Source organism: Medicago sativa, chromosome 2 (genome assembly GCF_051527215.1).
Source record: "Medicago sativa cultivar Bolivia chromosome 2, Bolivia_mono, whole genome shotgun sequence".
Taxonomy (NCBI): Eukaryota; Viridiplantae; Streptophyta; class Magnoliopsida; order Fabales; family Fabaceae; genus Medicago; species Medicago sativa.
In genome coordinates, this window is record NC_140750.1 from 27,175,305 (window position 1) to 27,202,580 (window position 27,276).

Genomic DNA, 27,276 nt, shown 5'->3' on the forward strand with positions numbered 1-27,276 from the left:
TAGAGAATTATGTTGTTATTTAATCATCTATGACTTCAAGATTTTGGTTAATTGTTTTGTAGTGGTCGGTTCTAGTTAGGAGTTCAAGTTTCTTCTTGAGACGGGACTGAATTTTGATCTCTACGAATTATGGTGGTTCTCTTGTGTGTTTGTTTTTGTTTTTTTGTGTGGCCTAGCTTTTGTTTTGGGTGGAGTTGTTTTTCTCTCTATAATTGTACTCTGTATTTGCCATCTATGTGCCTTTTAATGCAACTAGTTTTTTTTTTGAAGAATTTTAATGCAACTAGTTAAAAACCCGTGCTTCGCCCGGTTTGAATATTGTATTTTTTAAAAGGGTTAATTATGTTTTTGGTCCCTACAAAATTGCGACCTTGTAAGTTTAGTCCTTACTTAATTTTAATAGCATTTTTAATCCCTACAAAAAATTTCTGCACTCAATATTAGTCCTTACTCAATCCAAATTTGTTTAATTTAAGCTTAAACTCTTAAGTTTTTCAACAATTTTTTACAGGCGTGTTGAGAACGTTATTAAAAGATCCTCCGAAAAAAATATCGCAAAAATTTGATTTCTATGTCCATATTTTTGTTACTTATATCTTAAACTTTTATCGTTTTAAAAAATTTATATTTAATTTAATTCATGTTAAAAAATTATAGATTTTAGTAAATGAATCTTTCATAGTGTTCTAAACTTGTATAAAAAGAATCGTTAAAAAATTTAAGAGTTTAATGATAATTAAACAAAATTTATTTTAGCAGGGACTAAAATTATAAGTAAATTTTTTTTTGTAGGGATTAAAAAAGCTATTAAAATTAAGTAAGGACTAAACTTAGAATGTCGCAATTTTATAGGGACCAAAAACATATTTAACCCTTTTTAAAATCCTTGTTATATGTTTGAATATGTTTATTAAATTGATTTGTTTGAGATGGAATGCGCTATATCTTACAAGTGTGTAACTGCTAGAATTCTATGCTTCCCATGACATATAAGCTACTAATATGTTTTTTCTAAAAGCATGCAATGGAACGTTTAGAGCATTCCCATTTCCAAATGTATTTTTAGGAGTCCGTTATGACTAAAACATATTAGTTTCTACTGTTTCCATCAATGTTGATGTAAATGGTGAGATGTTTTGCATAACATATATCAATTTTTATTTTTAAGGATAAGAATATTTTTGGTGATATGCTATAGCAGATGTCACATATTTTGCTGAATCAATGTCAAAGTTGCATATTCTTACTCTAGAATGATAACATAAACTAAAAAAGCATAGTTGCATTGATAAAAGATGAGCAAGACAAGGGGTAATAGTTAGCAAAATACATCCCTTAGTTAGGCCTGAACATGATAAACTGCCTAGTTCGTTGTGATGACAACAGAGATACAAAATAGAAGCATGTCTTAGTTAGGCTTGAGCATAACATACTGTAGAGTTCTTCGTGATAATAAAAGGGATACAAAACAGAAGCATTTCTAACAGCACAACCTAATCATCGATTTTGAAAACATGAACATAGCGCGGCTGCACCGCGTGGTTAGACATGTGTCGTTGTGTGGCATGCAAAGTATGCAGAGTATCAAAGAAGTGATGCTTGATGCATTTTTAAATTGTGCTTTTGGAAATGTAATATTTAGACTTGTTTAAATTATGCCGTCTAGGTGGGTTTCTTTTTGGCTATGTAATATTTAAGAACATCCTTCTATGACTAATGACTTGTTAATGCCCCATCTTTAATTGGGTTGCTTTTGCCTATGTAGTATTTCAGGCTTATGTTATGACTTATTTGATGGTATTTTCAAGGATGAAGTTGTGTGTTCTGTCTTTTTTACTTTGTTCTGCAAATATATGCTTCAAGGATCAAATTGGATATATGTCTATATAATTCAAGGACTTATTTGACGGTTTTTGAATATAATTTAGGGATCGATTTGATAGTAAGTGAGAAATAACAGGGACTAAATTGCATAACATTTTCTGTAATCAATCAATTTCGTCCTTGGAAATTTTTGTCACTATCGACCAATTTAGTCCCTGCTTATGTGACATCTAACATGGCAACCCATGTAAGAGGTTAACGGTCACGTCATCATCGTTAACACCCCAAATGGACGTAGAGACTAATTTGATTGAGATATGACAAATTCAGGGACAAAACGTGCATTTCGATAAATTGGGGGACGTTTTTGGTTAATTTTTGTTTAATAACTCTTAATCAAACTTTGTAACTTTTAAAACGTTTAAAAAAAATCCTACTTGTCTTAGGATAAATTGAATAATTAAAAAATAAAATTCAAATCTTAATCTTCTTCGTTATCTAATTAGTTGGTTTGTTCTCATATTTTTCCTAAATGATTATATTTCCAATACGATCTAGATGTTTTATTCTGCTGTTTCCATTGCAATTTGTTCACCTTGCATGTAATATAATCGTCATTATGTTGTTCTTATTTCTTTGATTGTGAGCCCTACAATCCTGAGAACCCTAATAAGCCTTTGTCTAATATAGTTATGTTTTTGCTTAATCAATTGAAATCAATTTTGTATACTTATTTGAATTTTGATTTTGGAATGTGCAAGTCTAAATCCATATGTCTTGATTGTCTAATTCTTTTTAACACTTCAGCCTTTGTCTATCTCACCTTTACTGGTGGTGACTTTGATTTTTTTGATAAAGCATTACAAATTTACTCAAAGTAAACGTACATGCCCTGTGACCCTGATGCAAGTTCTGAGGAAAACTAATGTTCTTATTACAATGGCTTATGGTAAATTTATGTAAGCCTAAAATTATGCAGTATTTTAAAATAATATCTATGATCTTGGAGCATGATAAATATAATATGTTCCTTGGCTTTTTTTTTTTTCCTTTTTCTTTCCAAGTTTCTGGTTCCTTGTCAACTTGATTCAAGTAAGTTTAAATCTCATGGTCTCCTGCAATATTGTATTTTTTTTTAATATTAACCGATAGTCATGCTAACTGAAAATCTCTATTGAAAATAATGAACCATCCCTATCTTGAATAAACATGAGAACCTTTTTGTTAAACTATGTTTACATTTTGGACAGATTGTATAAAAATTAGAAGATTCAATATTTCTTTCACACTTTGATCATCTTTCCTTTCAAAATAAAATTTAAACCTTTGGGACTAATTGTTGTAATTTTTTTTTGTGCCTGTGTTGCTGGTGTGGTTGCTTCAAAAGTCCCATGAGTTAGCTGTGTAAACCTATGGATTGGAGACCCAAGAGGCATGAAATTGCACGCATAAAGCTGTTGAACAGACAAATGAAGAAATATAGAAAAAAAAAATCACGGATTTACATATTTTTGATAGAAGACTACATACCAATAACAAAACCTGTTGATCTATATCCTCCAATGGACCACCTGCATCATCACAAATTTAGAGCATGGAGCACAGTCATGAATATAAATCTTAGAATGAAGGACAAATTTATCAGACAACATGAGAAATGCATAAAAAACAGTAGTTCAATTTGCAAAGAGAGAGTATGAAGGGCTTAGAGTCGGAGTGCAAGGGATGGAATGCACTTCAACAAAGGCAACATATATAGAAAAATAAATCCAAATAAGATAAAATTATATAGTAGGTTTGTAACCTATATAATAACTCTGTAGGTATTATATGGGGAAGGATTATTTAGCAAGTGGATGCAAAAAGTGACAAACTATTGCAAGTGGATGTTAATTTAATCTGATTTAATTCATTGATTGAAATAATATAATTTATTCGCATTTGAGCAGTGGGATTTTTTTAACACTGTGGTTAAGATTATTGATGCACTCCCTTATTTTGTAAAAAGAAGTTGTACATATACTAGTGAAAGTTTAGCATTAGTTTTTCTCTTTGAATGGATCATAGAGAACAAATTCATACTCAAGTAACCTCCTTTTGTTAAAGAAAATTATTGTTGTTGGTGCTCTTCTATACTGTATGAATCATGTCTTATCTTTTTATCAATTTAAATCAAGATTACGGATCGATATCACCATCAATTTAGATGCCAATATTGAAAATGGTGGCTGATTTAGAAAATGTGTTTGTGAACTCAAAAATGAGGCAAGCATGTAGACTTGGCAACAATTTTGGTGTCTATATGCGGCAATCTATTCTTGGTTTGACAAAGTCATAGCAGCTTTTGAACGACCATTGAAACTTAAGCCACAAGATTACTCTCTCTGGAAAAACTTGGCTCAACACAAGCAAAATGTGTTTAAAGTGGTGATGCAATAATGGCTTATCAACAGTTATGTACTGGAATCAATTTTGATTTTGCAGAAACCTCGAAGTATTTGATGTCATTTAAATGTAACTTACAAGTGTGACCATGAGATGGTCATTTATTGAGGTATAGTCATTTATTGAGGTATAGGTTTCGGGTCATGACTTTATTTTCTTTATTTTCTTGTCATTTATTTTCTCCGTCAAATATTCTAAATATACAAAAATATTTACTACATGTTATTTTGTTTTATTTTTGGTGCAGTGTTAGTGAAAGGTTTTACAGTTTTATTTATGCAAGGTGAAAGCTCAGATACATTGCTATTTGACTCAGAGATCGAAAGAACTACAAGAGCTCTCTGGAAAGCCATTTAGTAAGCTAAAGAAAAAGAAGAAGCAAAGGTAGCAGCTACTATCACACTTCCTTCGAACGACAATTTCTCATGTGACGAAGAACAAAAATGTGTGATGTTTTGCGCATTACACTTGGTGACTACGGAAGACTTTACAACTTGGAGGTGATCTCTATTGGCCTCTAACCGGTGAATCCAATGACATTCAACATCGAGAATTCGGTCCTGAACTCGTTGAGGGACAATCAGTTTATCAGGAAAAAGTTTGAGTACTACAATGAGCATCTAACTCATTTCTTGAAGGCCTGAGGTGCTACATATCCTCTTGGTCTTACAACATCAGACAATAGGCTAAGGTTGTTCGGGTATTCTCTAACTAGAGGAGAAAAGATTGGTTAAACACATTTCCCCGTGATACCATTGGTACTTGGAACGAGCTGAAGAGAATACTTCTTGATCGCTTCTTTCCACTCACCAAATATTTGAAGAGAAACCAAGAGATTGCAAGCTTTGAGAACAAGATGGTGAATTTCTCTTTGATGCTTGGGAGAAGTTCAAACTGCTTTTGAAGAGGTGCCTCGGTCATAAGTTGGATGAAATGCAACATATGCAGATATTTACCATTGGCCTGAAAGCTTAGACAAGAATACTTTTGGATGCTTCAGCCGGAGGCACCTCGCACCAACAACATGAAATTTCGAATGGATTTGAAGACTTAATAGCAGCAGAAGCACTCGCTCTCAACAACACAGTCGCTCTGACAACAAAATTTGCTTTTTAGATGAGTAGACTTATAATCCAATTTTGAATGATTTGTGAAGATGATGGACGGAATTTAAAAAATACTTGGAACATACGCAGAAAAATTCTAAAGGGGATTAAGTAAAAACTTAGGTTATTTGAGGTTAGCTTATTTAGTCATGTTGGCAGAAAAGAAAATCAAGTGGCCCATAAAATAGCCCATTGTTCCTTGATTGAGCCTAACAAGGTTTGGATGGAGGAAATACCTTAAACCATTGTTCAATACTATTTTGATCACATACTTTCAGAACATGAAATTTTATTCTTTCCAATTAGACATTTTAGTCACATAGAGTAAGAAACAGAAAGAATCTTGATAATTCATTTACTAGAGAGCGTGTTAGCAGGTTTTCGCTACCACATATCTTTACATATTAGGTTGTTACATATTTGAGGATGACACTCACAGATTCCAGTAAAACCACTATTAGCCTCTCTGTCTGCTTAGCTCAAGAATACGAGCGTTAATCTTGGGAGACTAGCAACTTCCTGACCTCTGGCTTTGTCATGAGTTAACGTTCAAAGTACTTATAACTATCATGAAGGGGGTATGAAGATGGAATGTTTCATGAAATAGAAAATGAATAAGAAAAGAAAAACCTTAATTTCAATGAAATTAGCTTCTTTGACAAGCTAACTGAATTCAAACCAATCCAAGTTTTGACATGTTGCCAAAGGACACCGAAAATAGGACAATGAATTAAGAGATGATATGCCGTTTCATTATTACCACATACTCACAGTTACGCATATAACATAGTACATATTCACATAATGCAAAATCATCACAATTAACATTTATCATCTATGAACATATATAGGTGTATCGCTTAATTAACACATATACACGTTGAAATATTTATCGCATAATAACACACATACGCATATTTAATTTATTACTGTTGATGAAATCTAAAATTAGCCGAAGTCGGCTAAGTTTCCTCAACTATGATTTTCTTTCTTCAAGCGATTAACACTTAGGAAGAAACTATATCCCTCAAAAAATAGGTCAAATCATTATCCTATTGTATTAGAATTTCAGATAAGTGATCACATGTATACATCACAAATAAAATTTATGAAAATGTGAAGCTTACATGAATATTGTAAAAACAATATTGCAAATAGTTGGAACACCCCTATTATTGGTTGCCTTATGTTTGTTTTAAATAAGAAGCTGTGAAATTTGAAGATGAAACTAAAAACCTGAAATAAGGATTTCTTTGGTTATGTGCATTGTTTTATCTTGGTTTTCGGGTGTCAAACATTGATTACGTTTGAACCTTTCAAACCGGTGATATCTTATTTTTTCTTGGGAAGGGAAAAAGTAAGCAAAACCCTTGAGAATCGAGGTCCGGGAGTTGTTTTCGCTACGGGAAGGTGTTAGGCACCCATAACGACTATAGTACCCTATAGGAACCGTCTTTAATTTCTACGCGCGCGCTTTATTTTTAAATGCTATTTTGAAAATGTTATTTACACCTAAAAGTTACTAAGTGAAGAATTGGAGGGAGAAGAATGTTTTTGGATTTTTATTTTAGTTGAATTGAAGGAATTTTGTTCCTTGCCTACGTACCCGTTTAAGGGATCAAATCCACCGTAGTTCTCTCTCAAAAATGTTTTTGTTTTTGTTGGTTGATTTTAAGTTTGAAAATGGATTTTGAAGAATAGAAAGAGGCCTCAAGGGCATGAGATTAGGAAATAGTGAGGTTGAATTAGTGAATTGCAAAATATGGTCAAAGTTTGATTATTTTCATTGAAATTTGATTAAGAAAATGGAAAAGAAAATACAATGGGACATTGGATCCCAAGGTTTATTTGGAAAAGATTTGAGTGAAATTGTTCACATTTGTTTGAAAAATTGGTTTTTCTAAGTTTAGAGCCCTAGGCATTCATCTAAACATACAACCCTAAACATACATCTAAACATGCATATTCTAGCTATATCTAAAGTGATGTGTGTGCATGTGTCGGTGCTTGTGTCGGTGTACATCATTAGAGTCCATTGTCCTTTACATCATACCCTAGATACATTCTATGGCCTCTTTGCCAAGAAATTAAAAGCATGAAAGTAAAGTATTACAAGAACTCCTAAATCTTTACATTCTAATTTTTGCATGAAATATAAATTGCAAGAAAATTAAACTAGAATATGAAATGAGATGAGCTTGCATGAAACATGGAATAAGAGGGGTTAGTAGCACAAATGATATGGTGGCAAAAAAAGAAGCAAGTAAAGCAAGCAAGAAAACATATTGAAACTTGACACTTTTTAGACACTTTGAAAGGGCAAAACCATAGAAACAATAGGGCAATGGCATAGAAATAACCAAGGAATTATGAGCATGTATTTTGACACACTTTGAAACCAAGGATTTACCAAGAGCAAAAGAAAGATTGAAATGCAAGAAATTGATATAACTACATGCTTAAAATAGATCATTATGAATCTTGTAAAATATCAATCCAATGACCTAACATCATAGCCAAATTTTCAGTCATGATGCAAGAATCAAAAGGACTAATATCTCACAAAATTCACAATGATTCCCATGAGCGTAGTCGTCACATTTATTTCCACATTTTTATCAAGATTAAAATGCACACTTAACAAGCAAACAAGAACGAAACTCACATACATTTTTTATGCTTTGAAGGTAAAATTTAATATGCACAAATTCAAGAAACACACAAGAAAGCTATGCAAGAAGTTGCATGATTAATTTGGAGTCCTTTTACAACATTTTAGCGAAAACGAACCTTATTGGATCAACAAAAAAACTAACGCTTTTTCCACATTTTTGGCTCCAAATTAATCATGAACTAATGCAAAAAAACAATTGGAATTAACAAAAAAACCTTGCAAATTTTTAGAACGTGTTAGTGTGAAAAACAATCAAACAGGGGGTGCCGTAAGCGTTGTAGGGGTTCGAACTAAAAAAAAATTGCTCACAGAATGGGCTTAAGGCTGAATCTACCAAATCCATGGGTTATGGTTAGCTGGAGCGGTTCAAAGAATTGGATATGGGTTAAAGAAGACCCAGTTCAGCTAGCACATGGTATAAACGATTTTGGCTTTGCAAACACTCATTATCACAAAACATTCATCCTTCTCACTTGAACAACAAAACAACTTCTCTCAAAAAACCAGTTACAGCACCGCCACTAAATTCATCTTCTCCGGGAAGACAAATTGCTCCGACGCGGTGGTTGATGGTGCTCCACCGTGCCGGAGTTTCAAAACAACTCCGATTCCACTTTTCATTACACATTTAAACGTTGTTTTTCATTTGAATCATGGATCCGACCTTGTTTTCTTGCAAGAACATCAACCATATGTCCTAGATCTAACAGAATCAGTACCAACAATAAGCACAAAGATTTACCTCGGTTCTTCACCTCTGCGAATACGGCTTCAGCTTCCTCTTTTGCCTCCGTTACGATTCCGGCATAAGCTACGGTTCGTTCGATTTGCTTCCTTTCAATTCCGTTCCCATTGAACCTTGTAATATTCGAATTTGGTTTGTGTCCTCCTGTGCAATACTGGCTTCTCCCTCCTTCTTCTTTGATCCGAAACAATTTGTGCTTGAAGTGTTGCTTGCGTGAGTTGTTGTTGATATTGTGATTCGGTTCCGAGCAATAGCGACGTTGAGAGATTCTAATATCTGAATCGAAGAACAGAGCAAGGATTGAAGAGAAGCAGAACTGATTTTGTGTTCGATGATGGTGAAGCTGAATTTTGGATTGGATTTGGTGGAGTGATTGTGAAAATTGAATGATGAAGATGGTGGATTGTGGTGGTTAAGGGTGGTGGAGAGAGGTTGATGAATTTGTTATGGTGGTGGAGGTGTTTGTTAGGGTGGTTTTAGTGGTGGTTGATGAATTTGTTGTGGTGGTGGAATGGGTGGTTAGGAAAGTTAGTTATGGAGGGGAAGAAATAGATCACGTGGGAGAAAAAAGGAAAAGAATAAAAATGGATTTTTGTGACTTTTTTGTAAAATGATTAGTTCATGAAAAATTGACCAAGACTTTGACTTATATAGGGGATGAAAGGAATGCTTGGACCAATGAGGAAATGCCACATGGACTTGGACTCTAACAAACTCTTAAGAACCAATAACATTTGGACACATGGCACTTGGACTCTAACAAACTTAAAAGGGATTAAAACGTAAATAACAAAAGTGTGCGGACTAAAAATGAAAATTAAACTAAAATTGAATTGAAAAAGTAAATTGAAAATTAACGTAAAGCGAGACAATTAAAAACAACAAAGCAGATTAAAATGAAACAGAAATATTATGTGAAATGACCAAAATGCCCCTAGGGACTAAAAACGACTAAAAATGACTCAGATGCAGTTGAAAAATGGATTTTTGACAGAGATTGAATCAAAGACTTATACAAGCAAAATTAAAAGACTCAGAGACAGTTTTTTAGGATTTAAACAGTACTTTGACACTTGAAAAAGACTAAAATGCCCCTAGGGGCAAAACTGACTCAAAAATGACTTCAAATGCAATTTCAAAATAGATTTTGACATAGAATTGAAATGAAGACTTATTCAAACTATTTGAAAGGAGTTAAACACATTTTTGAAAGACTGAGAGAAATTTAACATATGAAATGACTAAAATACCCTTGCATGTGAATTTTGCAAATGACATTGAAATAAAATGCAGAGAAAGATGCAATTGATCAGAGACAATTCAAATGACTTATAATGCAAGAAAAGGAGAATTGAACAAGTATTTTTAGGTCCAAAATTAGGGTATAACAGCTGCCCCTATTTAAGTTTCTTTGTCCGGAGGGTCAAGAGACGAAGTCTTTGAGTTGACGGGACGAAGATACTTAAATATTAACATTTGCACTGCTTTTGGACATAAAAATACGTTTTCAGATTTTCAAAAAACATGAATGCCATGCAACATTTCATTTATGAATGCAAGACAATCGAACCGGAATCTACGGGCTGTGTCGCACCACCAAGGGATTTATAGACATCAAGGTAGAAAGAACGGGCAACAAATAGACAGGTACAAGCTGTTCTTTGGATCGAACTTGCCACTTGACCGAGAGATACAAACAAGAGACGGGTACAAGCTGTTCTTTGGATCGAACTTGCCACTTGACCGAGAGATACAAACAAAAGACGGGTACAAGCTGTTCTTTGGATCGAACTTGCCACTTGACCGGAAATACAAACAAGAAACGGGTACAAGCTGTTCTTTGGATCGAACTTGCCACTTGACCAAGGAAATACAAACAAGACACGGGTACAAGCTGTTCTTTGGATCGAACTTGCCACTTGACCGAGGAAATACAAACAAGAAACGGGTACAAGCTGTTCTTTGGATCGAACTTGCCACTTGACCGGAAATACAAACAAAAGATAGGTACAAGCTGTTCTTTGGATCGAACTTGCCACTTGACCGAAAACATAGACATATATGCAGGTACAAGCTGTTCTTTGGATCGAACTTGCCACTTGACCAGTAACAAGATACAAATTGAAAGTCTGGTTTAACAAGATACCAATTGAGGGTAAATTGTCATTGACTTGATTTGAAAATAGACATGACCATTTTTGTTGGCCCAAAAGTAAATTGACATTGATTTGAACTGAATTGACAGTTGAAATTGACATCAGCATTGACATTGACATTGACATTGACATTGGCATTGACATTGACATTGACATTGACATTGACATTGGCATTGGCATTTGACATTAACATTGACATTGACATTAGCATTTGACATTAGCATTTGACATTAGCATTGACATTGACATTGACATTAGCATCGGCATTTGACATTAACATTGACATTGACATTGGCATTAGCATTTGACATTAACATTGACATTGACATTGACATTGGCATTGGCATTTGACATTAACATTGACATTGACATTGGCATTAGCATTTGACATTAACATTGACATTGACATTGACATTGGCATTGGCATTTGACATTAACATTGACATTGACATTGGCATTTGACATTAACATTGACATTCGACACTAACATTGACATTGACATTGGCATTTGACATTAACATTGACATTGACATTGGCATTTGACATTAACATTGATATTGACATTGGCATTGAATTTTGGCAGCTGACAGTTGGATATGCAACATGTATGTATGGTATAGCAAGATTATTGGATGTATGAGCGCATAAAATGCATGATTATGCATGTATGAATGCTTGAAATGCATGATTGGTTTGTAACTTGACAAGAAAATTTCACAAAGGCAGACAAGACATTGGAAGATTGGGCACGTAGTGGCTCGTGCTGCGACATATTCATAGGGGAAAAACCTCTTTGGGGAGACCGTCGATGCGAGACGTATTAAAACCATGGCTGAGGGCAATAAAACTTGTAAAGGAGGACCCTTGGAAGGTTCTTGGATACAGGTCGCCGTTGCTAGGCGTGTCAGCGCTGGGTAATCATTGGATGTTCGCATCTGTGGTCAATGCTTTTCAATATTCTTTTCATTCTTTCATTCTTTCATTTTCAACCCCATTTTTGCCTGAACCGCCCTTTCGGGTTTTCGATTCACCGGGGAATAGATTCTCTTCATTGCCCCATTTTTGCCTGAATTGCCTTCATAGGTTGTCAATCAGCGGGGTGCTCATTTTTGCCTAAGCCGCCCTTTCGGGTTTTCAACTTAGCGAGCTTTTCATTTTTCATTTTTCATTTTCATTCTATTTTTTTCATTCTTGCCATTGACCACAGATCATCCTGGGGAGTAACCTGCTTGTAACATGTATTGAAATAGACATTGACATTCATTCATTCATGCATGTTTCATTGAAATGTACTTTATTGCTCAGGTTTGCTTTCAAAATAGACAGAAAAAGATTTTTCAATTTTCAAAAATGTTTGTTTCAGACATTAACATTATTCAAAATAGACAGAAAATGTTTTGCATATAGCATTGAAAGTAGAAAGAAAAATAGAGTTTCAAACAATAGAAAGGCTCAAATTGATGTAGAAGAGTGAAAGTCAGCCAAAGGCATGGCTTCACGGATTTACAAAGCTTGGAAAATGGTAATTTTATTGGTTGGTGATACATTGAACACGATGACCGCTACATTTCATAGAAATTTTGAATTCACAAGTACAGAAGCCTCTGATGAAGAAGATCATTGACAGTTGCAGATGCCCCAAGGGGTGATGGTGATTTGCCAGATATAGTTACTTGTCTTTTATCAACCTCATTTTTGCATGAACCGCCCTTTCGGGTTTTCGGCTCATCGAGGCGCTCATTCTTGCCTGAGTTGCGTACAATCTCAGCGAGCTTTTTCATATATTTTTTTTTGTCCCTAACTTTTGCCTGGATCGCCCTTTCGGGTTTTCGATCCACCGGGAAGCGCATTTTTGCCTAGGCCGCCCTTTCGGGTTTTCGACCTACCACGCTGTTCTTTTCTTTCTAGACAAAGTATTTCTTGACTATATCGGCATTAACAGGATTTGGGAGTTCAACACCATCCATGTGTGTAAGAATCAAAGCACCACCAGAGAAAGCCTTCTTGACAACATAAGGACCTTCATAGTTAGGTGTCCACTTGCCCCTTGGGTCGGGTTGCTGACTTATCCTTCGTTTCAATACAAGTTCGCCTTCCTTGAATTCTCGAGGTCGGACTTTCTTGTCAAAAGCATTCTTCATTCGCACTTGATACAACTGTCCATGAGTCATAGCATCCATACGTTTCTCTTCAATCAGATTCAATTGATCATACCGACTTTGACACCATTCAGCATCAGTTAGTTTTGCTTCCATGATTACTCGAAGAGATGGAATCTCCACTTCCAGTGGGAGAACTGCTTCCATGCCATATACCAGAGAGAAAGGAGTTGCCCCGGTTGAACTGCGCACCGTAGTACGGTAACCATGCAAGGCAAAAGGTAGCATTTCATGCCAGTCTTTGTAAGTAGTGACCATCTTCTGAACAATTTTCTTGATGTTTTTGTTAGCGGCCTCAACTGCACCATTCATCTGAGGTCTATAAGGAGAAGAGTTGTGATGTTCAATTTTGAATTCTTCACATAAAGCTTGCATCATGCTATTGTTCAGATTGGAACCATTGTCAGTGATGATCTTGTTGGGAACACCATATCGACAGATGATGTTATTCTTGATAAACTTCACAACAACTTGCTTGGTCACATTTGCGTAGGAAGCAGCTTCAACCCACTTGGTGAAGTAATCAATTGCCACTAGAATGAAACGATGTCCATTGGAAGCCTTCGGTTCAATCCTTCCGATCATGTCAATACCCCACATAGAGAAAGGCCATGGGGAAGATATAACATTGAGAGCATGTGGAGGCACATGAATCTTGTCAGCATAGATTTGACACTTGTGGCATCTTTTAGCATGTTTGTGGCAATCACGCTCCATAGTTATCCAGTAATAGCCGGCTCTTAACAGTTTTCTTGACATGGCGTGACCCGAAGCATGGGTCCCAAAGGTACCGTCATGTACATCATGCATCAATTTCTCAGCTTCTTGTTTGTCAACACATCTCAACAAGACCATGTCATAGTTCCTCTTGTATAGGATTTCTCCGTCCAGAAAGAATCTGCTAGCCCATCGTCTCAAAGTCTTTTTATCCCTGTTGGAAGCACCAGGTGGATATTCACGATTCTGCAAGAATTGTTTGATGTTGTAATACCAAGGCTTTTTATCATTCACATCTCTATCAGCTTGATCTGGCATATTTTCAATAGTAAACACATGAGCGGGTCTATCAAGACGCTGCACTTCGATTACAGGCACATCATTCCAGTGATTGACACGAAACATAGAAGACAAAGTAGCGAGAGCATCAGCCATCTGGTTTTCATCCCGAGGGATGTGGTGCAGCTCGACCTTGGTAAAATATGTCAACAGACGTCTTGCATAGTCACGGTAAGGGATCAGCTTCTCATGATGAGTTTCCCATTCACCCTTTATCTGATTGATAACAAGTGCAGAATCTCCATAGATGTCAAGGTGCTTAATTCTCAGATCGAGGGCTTCTTCAATGCCCAAGATGCATGCTTCATATTCAGCTATGTTGTTTGTGCATTCGAAAGTTATTCGAGCGGTGAAAGGAATGTGGTGCCCCTGAGGAGTTACAATGATGGCCCCAATTCCTTTACCATAAACATTAACAGCACCATCAAACACCAATCCCCATTTGCTATTGGGATCTGGCCCTTCATTGATCAGTGGCTCTTCACAGTCTTTTGCCTTCAGATACATAACTTCTTCATCAGGGAAATCAAATTTAATTGGCTGGTAATCATCAAGAGGTTGACAAGCAAGATGCTCAGCAAGGACACTTCCTTTGATTGCTTTCTGAGCTTTGTACACAATATCATATTCAGACAACAACATTTGCCAACGTGCGATCTTTCCAGTAACAGCAGGCTTTTCAAAGATGTACTTGATTGGATCCATTCGGGATATTAACCAAGTTGTATGATTCACCATGTAATGACGCAGGCGTTTGGCAGCCCAAGCTAAAGCACAACAAGTCTTTTCAAGCATTGTATACCGAGTCTCACAGTCGGTGAACTTCTTGCTCAGATAGTAGATGGCATGCTCTTTCTTACCAGTCTCATCTTGTTGACCGAGAACACAGCCCACTGAATCATCCAACACTGACAGATACATAATCAAAGGCCTTCCTTCCACTGGCGGGACAAGGATAGGTGGTTCCAACAGGTATCCTTTAATGCTATCAAAAGCTTCCTGACATTCATCATTCCATACAACAGGCTGATTCTTTCTGAGCAATTTGAAAATTGGTCCACAAGTAGTAGTCATGTGAGATATGAATCTTGAAATGTAATTCAGACGTCCGAGGAAACCTCTGACTTGTTTTTCAGTTTGAGGGGCTGGCATCTCTCTGATGGCTCGGACTTTGTCAGGATCAACTTCAATGCCTCTTTGGCTGACAATGAAGCCTAGCAATTTTCCAGATCGTACACCGAATGTGCACTTGTTAGGATTCAACCGCAGCTTGTACTTTCTCAGTCTTTCAAACATCTTTTTCAAATACACAACATGCTGCTCTTCATCACTTGACTTCACGATCATGTCATCAACATATACTTCAATCTCTTTGTGAATCATATCATGAAACAGAGTGGTCATACCTCTTTGATAGGTAGCACCAGCATTTATCAAGCCGAATGGCATCACTTTATAACAGAACGTTCCCCACGGAGTGATGAAGGACGTCTTTTCTCTATCTTCAGGTGACATCCGTATTTGGTTATAGCCAGAGAAACCATCCATAAAGGAGAACACTTTGGATTGGGCAGTACTGTCAACAAGCACATCAATATGAGGCAATGGGAAGTTATCTTTCGGACTGGCTTTATTCAAATCTCTGTAATCAACACACATTCGAACTTTCCATTCTTTCTTTGGTACTGGTACGATGTTGGCAATCCACTCAGGATATTCAGCTGTCATGAGGAAACCCGCATCAATTTGCTTCTGCACTTCAGCCTTGATCTTAAGAGCCATGTCTAGACGAGACCTTCTCAATTTCTGTTTGACAGGAGGACATTCAGGTCTTGTCGGTATCCGATGTTCCACAATCTTGGGATCTAGACCCGGCATATCTTCATAGGACCATGCAAAGACATCTGGATAATCATGGAGAAGCTGAATAATCTTCTTTTTCACCTCTGTCTCAAGTGCAGCACCAATCTTGATCTCTCGCTTGTTCTCTTCAGTACCCAGGTTGATGAGTTCAATCTCTTCCTGGTGAGGCTGAATGGCTCTTCTTTCTTGCTCAAGCAGTCGAGTGATCTCATACGGTATCTCTTCATCATTATCATCCTCATCTTCAGCTTCATATACAGGGAATTCAAAATTTGGAGGAACCATAGGGTCACTGTGTTCAACGGGTTTATTATGGTTCAATCTGCATAATATGATTGGGATAATTTTAGAAAAATGTTTTTCATGCAGATTTTTGAAATTAATAAGAAAAACACAGATGTTTTGGCTTTTTCTGGCATTACCATTATTTCCAAGAAAAAGGCACTAAAAAGTAAAAAAAACAAGGAGTCGTGAGAAAAACGACAACTTTTATTGATAACGGCAATGCCGAAACAAACACGCCCTTACAATGATATCACTTTCGCCTTGGGCAGAGCGAAAGGATTGTTATTTTGAAAACAAGAAAAAACATGAGCAACAAAACACATTACATGGAAGCATGCATGACTAAAGGAACATCAATGGCTTCCCAATTTCTCACAGTGCCTCCTGGTATAACAAATGCAGGCACGTGACCACCTTCAGCAGCATCTTCAGTAATAGCATTGATGAACCCAGCACTGTAGAAAGTTCCCTTTGAAACAGCAGATGTCGGGGAGAATCCAAGGCCCTCTTTACGCTTGTTTTCCAAGATCTGAATCACTTTGCCCCAGCCAGCAGCTTGCCCTGCTTGAACAGCCTTCTGGGCGTCCTTGAGTGAAGCCATGCTACCACCAGCCCTCCGGGGCTCTGCACCCTCAACAGTCAATCCTTGAAACGACGTCCCTTCAGCGGACCCTGCTTCAACACAAGAGAATGATGATACCTGGCTAACTAGAAATGCCTCCTCACCATATACAGTGACAACCTTACCGTTCCTCATGAACTTGAGCTTCTGATGCAAGGTGGAAGTTACCGCTCCAGCGTCATGGATCCACGGTCTTCCGAGGAGACAGCTGTAAGAAGCATTGATGTCCATGACCTGAAAAGTAATCTGAAATGTCTCCGGACCAATGGTAATTGGCAAGTCTACTTCCCCGAGAACATCCTTGCGAGATCCATCGAAAGCCTTAACCAGATAGCTACTTCCCCTCAAAGAGATTCCATGATGGCTCAATTGCCTTAGTGTAGATTCAGGCATTACATTTAGAGATGATCCAGTGTCCACCAGCACATTGGATATCATGTCAGACTTGCAGTGTACCGAGATATGTAGAGCCAAGTTATGGTGTTTCCCTGCTTCGGGGAGTTCATCGTCACCAAATCCCAAGTTGTTGCAGGCAGTAATATTACTAACATAAGCTTGCTCTAGTACTTTCATCAACACTTTCCTGTGGGCTTCTGAGCTCAAGAGCAGAGACAAGATGGATATCTTCGATGGAGTTTGCAGCAGCTGGTCAACAATTTTATAATCGCTCTTTTTGATGAGCCTCAGAATTTCGTCCAGGTTAGACTCTTCAATGGGCTGGCCCGAGGGGCTGGCATTCTCTTCCTCAAGGTTAGCCATGTTTCTTCTCTTGTACAATCTTGTCTGATGAACTCTATCTGGTTGGTGAATCTTGCGAGCACGAGCCACTTTTCAGACTGCGGCAGAAGAACCAGGAGACGATGAGCACGGGAAGCCATTTGTGACCGATGAATGATGCATATGATGCATGATATGCAAATGCGAAAAGACTCTTTTGTCAGAGGACTTCTTCAAAGTGGTTGTGAACATCACGGAGAAACACGGTTTTATTTGGAAATCTTGAGCAAAACTAAAAGTTTAGTTGAGATGGTATCACTTGGCGTTCACATCCGTGATGTTCAAAAGATGACTTGTTTAAGTCTTCTGATAAATGCATGGGAAAAAGTTTTATGCATGTATGCATGATTATGTTCAAGTTCGGAGAAAACATGGTGGGTTAAAGTTCAAAGTCGAGGAGTCAAAGGGTGGACACGGTGTCCGGTGAAACTAGGGTTTTAGGATAATAGTAACCGGGTTCTAAAAAGGTTCCCAAGTTGCAACCTCTCCGACGTATCTCATGGTGTCACGAGACAACCCTCGCTCCATGATTATAAGTGGAAGGTCTAACTTGAGTGTAGTATCGCGTGACGACTAAAACTCGAGACAACACCCGGTTTAGCCTCCGCACTACATCCTAGAAAATGGCCATGGATGGGTTTGGTTATCTACGGTTCATAGCGTCATAGAACAATTAGAAGCAAAGTGCCTAAACGCGACAACTCGCGCCGACAACATCACCCCCAAAATGCCTCAGCTATGTGGGATTGATCGCATAATCTAAAACACGAGGCAACCCCCGGAATGAATTGTCGATTATATCCCCCCTAAATCCTAAGTTCACTCAGCCCGGGTGCAGGACTTTTGATATTCTCACCCCACACGTTTGCAAGAAATTAAACATTTATTCACATGAGAAAGCAAGTAAAAGAAACAAGTAAAAATACAAGCGCAAGCGTAAAAATAAAGACTAGGCGTAACTCTCGAATTTTCCCCAGTGAAGTCGCCAGCTGTTTTATCTTGGTTTTCGGGTGTCAAACATTGATTACGTTTGAACCTTTCAAACCGGTGATATCTTATTTTTTCTTGGGAAGGGAAAAAGTAAGCAAAACCCTTGAGAATCGAGGTCCGGGAGTTGTTTTCGCTACGGGAAGGTGTTAGGCACCCATAACGACTATAGTACCCTATAGGAACCGTCTTTAATTTCTACGCGCGCGCTTTATTTTTAAATGCTATTTTGAAAATGTTATTTACACCTAAAAGTTACTAAGTGAAGAATTGGAGGGAGAAGAATGTTTTTGGATTTTTATTTTAGTTGAATTGAAGGAATTTTGTTCCTTGCCTACGTACCCGTTTAAGGGATCAAATCCACCGTAGTTCTCTCTCAAAAATGTTTTTGTTTTTGTTGGTTGATTTTAAGTTTGAAAATGGATTTTGAAGAATAGAAAGAGGCCTCAAGGGCATGAGATTAGGAAATAGTGAGGTTGAATTAGTGAATTGCAAAATATGGTCAAAGTTTGATTATTTTCATTGAAATTTGATTAAGAAAATGGAAAAGAAAATACAATGGGACATTGGATCCCAAGGTTTATTTGGAAAAGATTTGAGTGAAATTGTTCACATTTGTTTGAAAAATTGGTTTTTCTAAGTTTAGAGCCCTAGGCATTCATCTAAACATACAACCCTAAACATACATCTAAACATGCATATTCTAGCTATATCTAAAGTGATGTGTGTGCATGTGTCGGTGCTTGTGTCGGTGTACATCATTAGAGTCCATTGTCCTTTACATCATACCCTAGATACATTCTATGGCCTCTTTGCCAAGAAATTAAAAGCATGAAAGTAAAGTATTACAAGAACTCCTAAATCTTTACATTCTAATTTTTGCATGAAATATAAATTGCAAGAAAATTAAACTAGAATATGAAATGAGATGAGCTTGCATGAAACATGGAATAAGAGGGGTTAGTAGCACAAATGATATGGTGGCAAAAAAAGAAGCAAGTAAAGCAAGCAAGAAAACATATTGAAACTTGACACTTTTTAGACACTTTGAAAGGGCAAAACCATAGAAACAATAGGGCAATGGCATAGAAATAACCAAGGAATTATGAGCATGTATTTTGACACACTTTGAAACCAAGGATTTACCAAGAGCAAAAGAAAGATTGAAATGCAAGAAATTGATATAACTACATGCTTAAAATAGATCATTATGAATCTTGTAAAATATCAATCCAATGACCTAACATCATAGCCAAATTTTCAGTCATGATGCAAGAATCAAAAGGACTAATATCTCACAAAATTCACAATGATTCCCATGAGCGTAGTCGTCACATTTATTTCCACATTTTTATCAAGATTAAAATGCACACTTAACAAGCAAACAAGAACGAAACTCACATACATTTTTTATGCTTTGAAGGTAAAATTTAATATGCACAAATTCAAGAAACACACAAGAAAGCTATGCAAGAAGTTGCATGATTAATTTGGAGTCCTTTTACAACATTTTAGCGAAAACGAACCTTATTGGATCAACAAAAAAACTAACGCTTTTTCCACATTTTTGGCTCCAAATTAATCATGAACTAATGCAAAAAAACAATTGGAATTAACAAAAAAACCTTGCAAATTTTTAGAACGTGTTAGTGTGAAAAACAATCAAACAGGGGGTGCCGTAAGCGTTGTAGGGGTTCGAACTAAAAAAAAATTGCTCACAGAATGGGCTTAAGGCTGAATCTACCAAATCCATGGGTTATGGTTAGCTGGAGCGGTTCAAAGAATTGGATATGGGTTAAAGAAGACCCAGTTCAGCTAGCACATGGTATAAACGATTTTGGCTTTGCAAACACTCATTATCACAAAACATTCATCCTTCTCACTTGAACAACAAAACAACTTCTCTCAAAAAACCAGTTACAGCACCGCCACTAAATTCATCTTCTCCGGGAAGACAAATTGCTCCGACGCGGTGGTTGATGGTGCTCCACCGTGCCGGAGTTTCAAAACAACTCCGATTCCACTTTTCATTACACATTTAAACGTTGTTTTTCATTTGAATCATGGATCCGGCCTTGTTTTCTTGCAAGAACATCAACCATATGTCCTAGATCTAACAGAATCAGTACCAACAATAAGCACAAAGATTTACCTCGGTTCTTCACCTCTGCGAATACGGCTTCAGCTTCCTCTTTTGCCTCCGTTACGATTCCGGCATAAGCTACGGTTCGTTCGATTTGCTTCCTTTCAATTCCGTTCCCATTGAACCTTGTAATATTCGAATTTGGTTTGTGTCCTCCTGTGCAATACTGGCTTCTCCCTCCTTCTTCTTTGATCCGAAACAATTTGTGCTTGAAGTGTTGCTTGCGTGAGTTGTTGTTGATATTGTGATTCGGTTCCGAGCAATAGCGACGTTGAGAGATTCTAATATCTGAATCGAAGAACAGAGCAAGGATTGAAGAGAAGCAGAACTGATTTTGTGTTCGATGATGGTGAAGCTGAATTTTGGATTGGATTTGGTGGAGTGATTGTGAAAATTGAATGATGAAGATGGTGGATTGTGGTGGTTAAGGGTGGTGGAGAGAGGTTGATGAATTTGTTATGGTGGTGGAGGTGTTTGTTAGGGTGGTTTTAGTGGTGGTTGATGAATTTGTTGTGGTGGTGGAATGGGTGGTTAGGAAAGTTAGTTATGGAGGGGAAGAAATAGATCACGTGGGAGAAAAAAGGAAAAGAATAAAAATGGATTTTTGTGACTTTTTTGTAAAATGATTAGTTCATGAAAAATTGACCAAGACTTTGACTTATATAGGGGATGAAAGGAATGCTTGGACCAATGAGGAAATGCCACATGGACTTGGACTCTAACAAACTCTTAAGAACCAATAACATTTGGACACATGGCACTTGGACTCTAACAAACTTAAAAGGGATTAAAACGTAAATAACAAAAGTGTGCGGACTAAAAATGAAAATTAAACTAAAATTGAATTGAAAAAGTAAATTGAAAATTAACGTAAAGCGAGACAATTAAAAACAACAAAGCAGATTAAAATGAAACAGAAATATTATGTGAAATGACCAAAATGCCCCTAGGGACTAAAAACGACTAAAAATGACTCAGATGCAGTTGAAAAATGGATTTTTGACAGAGATTGAATCAAAGACTTATACAAGCAAAATTAAAAGACTCAGAGACAGTTTTTTAGGATTTAAACAGTACTTTGACACTTGAAAAAGACTAAAATGCCCCTAGGGGCAAAACTGACTCAAAAATGACTTCAAATGCAATTTCAAAATAGATTTTGACATAGAATTGAAATGAAGACTTATTCAAACTATTTGAAAGGAGTTAAACACATAAATTTAACATATGAAATGACTAAAATACCCTTGCATGTGAATTTTGCAAATGACATTGAAATAAAATGCAGAGAAAGATGCAATTGATCAGAGACAATTCAAATGACTTATAATGCAAGAAAAGGAGAATTGAACAAGTATTTTTAGGTCCAAAATTAGGGTATAACATGCATGATACACTAAAGCAAAATGAAGCAAATTTGCAAGACACTCAAGCACAATTTCAGATGAATGGTCACACTTGTTTTCTTATGCAACATGGAAAAGTAACTCATCGTCGAGAGGATAATGCTTTGAACAATGAAGAATTGTTTTTGTTAGAGAAATAAAAAAATTATGTGCTACTTGGAGGGTGATAGAAACACTGCTTATTTCCATAAAATCACCACAATAAAAAAAAAAAAAACGCAACAAAACTCATCACAATGATCAAAGATGGAGATAATTCACTAACCGAACCAAATCAAATAGCTAACCATGCATTCAACTATTTTAAAAATCTTTTTGTACTAACATTGTTTTGCCGGAATCAAGCAAGATGCAATAAGCTTGATTTTTATAACTATAACTATAGTAGCTGATAAAATCAAAGCAAAACTATCAGGTTGGAAAGCTTCCTTGTCGACAATTTTTGAAAGGGTTAAACTAGTAAAACCACTGGTCCAAAGCATGTTAATTCACACTATAACAATTTATGACTGGCCATTTGTTTTGTTAAAAGAGTTGGAAAGTTGCATCAGGAATTTCATTTGGTCATGAGATGTTACTTAAAGAAAGATGGTCATTGTTCAAATAACTATGGAAGATGTTTGGAATCTTTATGGTAGAGTAGAGGTTGGTCAACTCTATGCAAGCTAGTGATACAAACTCCCCTATCAACACTTTCAATACTATTTGACAGTCAAGAAATGGTGCTATATTAAATAATAGACTTTTTTTGTGGAAGTGTGCAGTTCCACATATTATTTATGGCGAGTCTATTGCTGCAAAAATTCTTCATTAGCTACCATTTGATCAATGCTAGAATTTACTATTCTAAAGGATTTCAAATGCAACACTAACCCTCCAAAAGCAAGTATTGTCAAAGAGGTGGTTTCATACCCTTCAATTTTAAATTCGATCAAATGTAATTGTGATGGTACTGCTATTGTTAATCCAAGTGTCTCTTCATGTGGTTGAATATTCAAAATAAATGAACTAAAAGGTGTCATAAGATCTTTGGAGATTGCTAAACACAAAAGTTACAATCACATGTGGCTATAAACTGATTCAAAGCTAGTGGTATTGGCCTTCAAGTCTGCATCTTTAGTCCCTTGGCAAATCAGAAATATATGGAACAACTTGAAGGTGAGAAAAACACAAGAAAGGGGGTTGAATTGTGTTGGCTTTTTCAATCTTTTTTTAAAGTTTTTGCACTGATTAGAGTATGAAGCTTCAGTTCAGAGTCTGATGCAGAGTTATGTGTGAGAGAGAGAGGAAGGGAGAGAGGGAGGGAGGGAGGGAGGGAGGGAGAGAGAGAGAGCAAGGGAGAGAGCGAGAGAGAGAGCCATTTATACTAGTTCCTCTCATAAACCGAGAGTAGTCAGTCCCCTTGCACTTTCAAGGAATTTTCACAATAATCACTACAGATTACAAATGCTCAAGCCCACGAGCAAAAGACATCAAATTCTCAAGCACACGAGCAGGAGACTTCTAATGCTCAATCCCAATCGAAAGAGACTTCTGACAGTCTAACTTAATCAAATAAAGATTGTTTGGATTTTACACTTGATTTACAATCGAGGTATAAACAAATACAAAACATAGTGGACTCTTAAGACTTAAGAATTTTAGAGATATAAAGTTTGTAAGAAATTCTAAATTTAAATGCGCTTTGATTTCGACAGAGTTGTCACTTTCAAAATATACAAAGTCTTCATTTTAATTCTTCAAGTCGTCAGTTCCTTATATAGTGAAGGAAATGAGAGACGTTGTGGAGGTGTCAGCGCATAATTTTGAATCCTTGATAAGCTTAATCATAGATGTTGGAATGTTTCTTGATTTGGTTAATGTCATTGAAGTCCTAATGATAGCATTCTTTTAAACATTCTTTCAGAAAAAGAAAAAAAAAACATTCCTTTAGACATGCATTATTAATTGCATCCAAATACTAAAAATGAAAAATACATACAGCAACAAGAACAATCAAGCTTATTCCTATTAAATGAGGTTGGCTACATGGATCAAACCATGTCACAATGTACTGTCATGAACTATATTTCAGTCCAACTCATTAATCTCCAAGTCTTTCATAATAGTTTCTCTAATAGTTTTTTTAAAATTTTCTTTTGCCTCTAGTGGTCTAACTATTCTTCAACATATCTACTCTCTTTGCTACATGATATATAGGTCTTCTCTCTACATGCAACTCAATATCATCTCCGCTACGCTGGAAGACTTAAAAAGATTGGCAGCAAAATCATTACCAATTTACATGCTTGCCTAATTTTAAAGTTCACAATTTTTTTCTAAATCGACATTTAAATTGATGGTGATATGATGCTCGTGATTCACATGCCTATTCCAAAAATATTGCAGCCAAAATAACTTTAACCATTTCTACTAAGGAAAATGCTACTTCTCAAGAAAAATAGCTTCAAGAATTTTTCAAGAAATAATTGGCAAATTTTAATTGGATGATTTATTTGTCCACTTCCTATTTTTCAGCCACACCTCCTTGAATTGTGGCAAATAGTGCATTGTGATTGACTATTCTTTATTCTTGAAGAATTCTTGATGTTATTTTTCTAGAGATATAGCATTGCTCTTCTACTAAATATTGTGATATATAGCAATCCATAAGAACTAGGAAGAGCATCCAAACCAAAATCCATAATTTTCATAAATAAAAAATAATAATCCATAAAAGAAAACAAGAACAAAATCCTGACAAATTTCTCACTGTAAAAGTTCTACAACCATAACTAAGTCTTCAATCACCAGAAACAACTTAAGCATCTGGTTTCATCTGCAAATCACACATTCTTCCATAACTTTCTTCCAATGTACTTTTGGGACAAGAAGGGTGATTCAGTTAATCCTATAATAAAAAGCAGTTGTGTTATTTCGAACATCAAAATACAAACACTATATGTGATATAACTTAAAAAACAGTTGTGTTATTTCAACATCAAAATACAAACCGTGTGATATAACCTATGCAGAGCAAAAAAGTTGAGATAAACTATAAAAAGTACCTTATTACCTTTTCTTGTTTATACTTCCGCTTTCTACTTGTGTTGGTTCTCTTTCTATAATTATAGCTATGAGAAGGTAAGGAAGGTGGTAGAAGGCTTCCAGCACAAATCACAGCTTCATGAAAATTAGGAAGTCCTAGAATACAAGTAACTTTTTCACTATTGAGATCATACCGAAACAGCTTATTATCATATACTTTCAACAGAATCATATTTCTGTCACTAAAATAACATAAAGGCTTCAAATATATCAAAGGTATACTGAAACGCCACTCCCCCAAAGTAAACAATTTACACCAACTATTTCTAAATCCATATTCTTTCATCAACCAAACATCAACCTTAGTAGTTTGATAATTCAAAGTTTGATAACTCACAATCATACAAAGATAGTCTTCAAAAAGAGAAACATCAATGTTAAACGTCGTGCTAGCAGCTACTCGTATTTCAGGAAGAGGAACCTCGTTGAAAATCTCTTGTGTGAGGTTAAACGCGACAATTAAACAAGGTTGAAACCTATCATTGATTTTTTGAGTCACTGCCCAGTGAAGAGAGTTCTCAACAAAAACACCCATCCGGGCGGTGGATAAAACAGCATAAGGCATATTGGGAAGTACTTTCCACGAGTTTGTTTTCAAGTTGAAGAGTCTCACTTGTGAATTGAAGGTGCGGTCTTCTAGATAGACAGTGCAATTGATTCTGAGGAGTTTGTAATTGTCAGTGAATGGATCGAAAGCTAAGCCATAACCGCAAACAAGGAATGTGTCCAATTCAGATTCAGCAGATCGAGAAATAGGGAGATAACGGATGAACCAATGTTTACGGATATTAGGGTTCCATAAGGCGCATTGGTTTTTGCCGTTGGAGATGCAGAGGAGACCGTTACATGAACCCAGAAGAGTAATGTTGTCGAAGCTGAGACGGGTCAATGGATGGTTGAGTAAAACAGTGGTGGTTAGGTTAGGGAAATCAATTTGGTAGAATTTGGAGTTGTGGCAGAGGATGAGGTTGAAATTTAAAGAGTTTTTGAGGTGAAGGTTGGTGAAGTTATGGGAATCAATTAAGAATTTAAGTGATTTCGACACTGATCGGAATCGGAGGAGGGATTGTACTGGTAAGCGAGAGAGGATTTCAGTGAACAATTCCGATGGAAGATCAGCCATAGGAATGTTTGAGAGCAATGAAAGGGAAACGATGAATTAAAGTGGTGAAATAGATCCTTAATATATAAAAAAAAAGCCTATAACCCTAACAGTGTAAAGTCTTGTTCCAATTCTAGCTGCGCAGGGAGAGGATTCAGTTAAAAATACAATGAGGAAAGATTTGAGTTTAACAAATTACATCGATCCTTTTCCTTCTAAAACCCTTTCCCTTCCCAAACCCTAGCCGATAGTCGTCACCACCTTCATTCTTCACTGTATTTGTATATAGAAATGGGGTAAAATTACCTCAGGTAGTTGTTTTTCCTTTTTCAGTTAAATGAGTGATTTTCACATATTTTTCAGCCATCTTTTGTTTGTTTTTGTAATTTCGTCGTTTTGCATGACTGTTTGTTTTGATTTCATGTTTTGGAGTGGTATGTTTTTTTATTATTGTCATATATTAACATGGATGTTGTGAGTTTGTTTGTAGATTCATCATTTTTGTTTGTAGGGACTCTAATTTTCTATTGTATCAATATACTCTATCAATTTGAATGAATGAATATCGTTTATTTTTTGTCAAAAAAAAACAAATTACATTGCTTTAATTTTTTTTTCAATAAATATATAAAAATTGATAAGCATTTTTTTTATTTGAATGAAAAAAATCGATAAGTATATATATTTGATTAATGTTCTTTTTTACTTAATTTTGATTAGTATTGTTTTAGAACCACAAGAAAAACCGATCAAGGTTGTTTCAATTTCACAATGCTAGTAAATATTTACTAAAAAAATATATAAATTATATATTTTTTTAATCGGGTGTCATTCGCGTT

General features: G+C 36.1%; 1 protein-coding gene and 1 long non-coding RNA gene across 2 annotated transcripts; both read right to left on the minus strand.

Annotated features, from left to right (window-relative positions):
* Positions 1 to 3,021: 3,021 nt before the first annotated feature.
* Positions 3,022 to 3,492, minus strand: LOC146945908 (uncharacterized). Its single transcript, XR_015028207.1, has 2 exons — positions 3,355 to 3,492; positions 3,022 to 3,234 (listed from the first exon to the last, which is right to left on the minus strand). It is a non-coding gene; the product is annotated as an uncharacterized LOC146945908 (long non-coding RNA).
* A 5,177-nt stretch (positions 3,493 to 8,669) lies between these two features.
* On the minus strand, positions 8,670 to 26,458 carry LOC146945909 (F-box protein CPR1-like). The gene is made up of 4 exons (XM_085748115.1): positions 25,304 to 26,458; positions 25,242 to 25,254; positions 20,852 to 21,130; positions 8,670 to 9,070 (listed from the first exon to the last, which is right to left on the minus strand). The coding sequence occupies exons 1-4, from the start codon at positions 26,456 to 26,458 to the stop codon at positions 8,670 to 8,672; spliced, it is 1,848 nt and encodes a 615-aa protein (XP_085604241.1).
* Between the last annotated feature and the right edge of the window lie 818 nt (positions 26,459 to 27,276).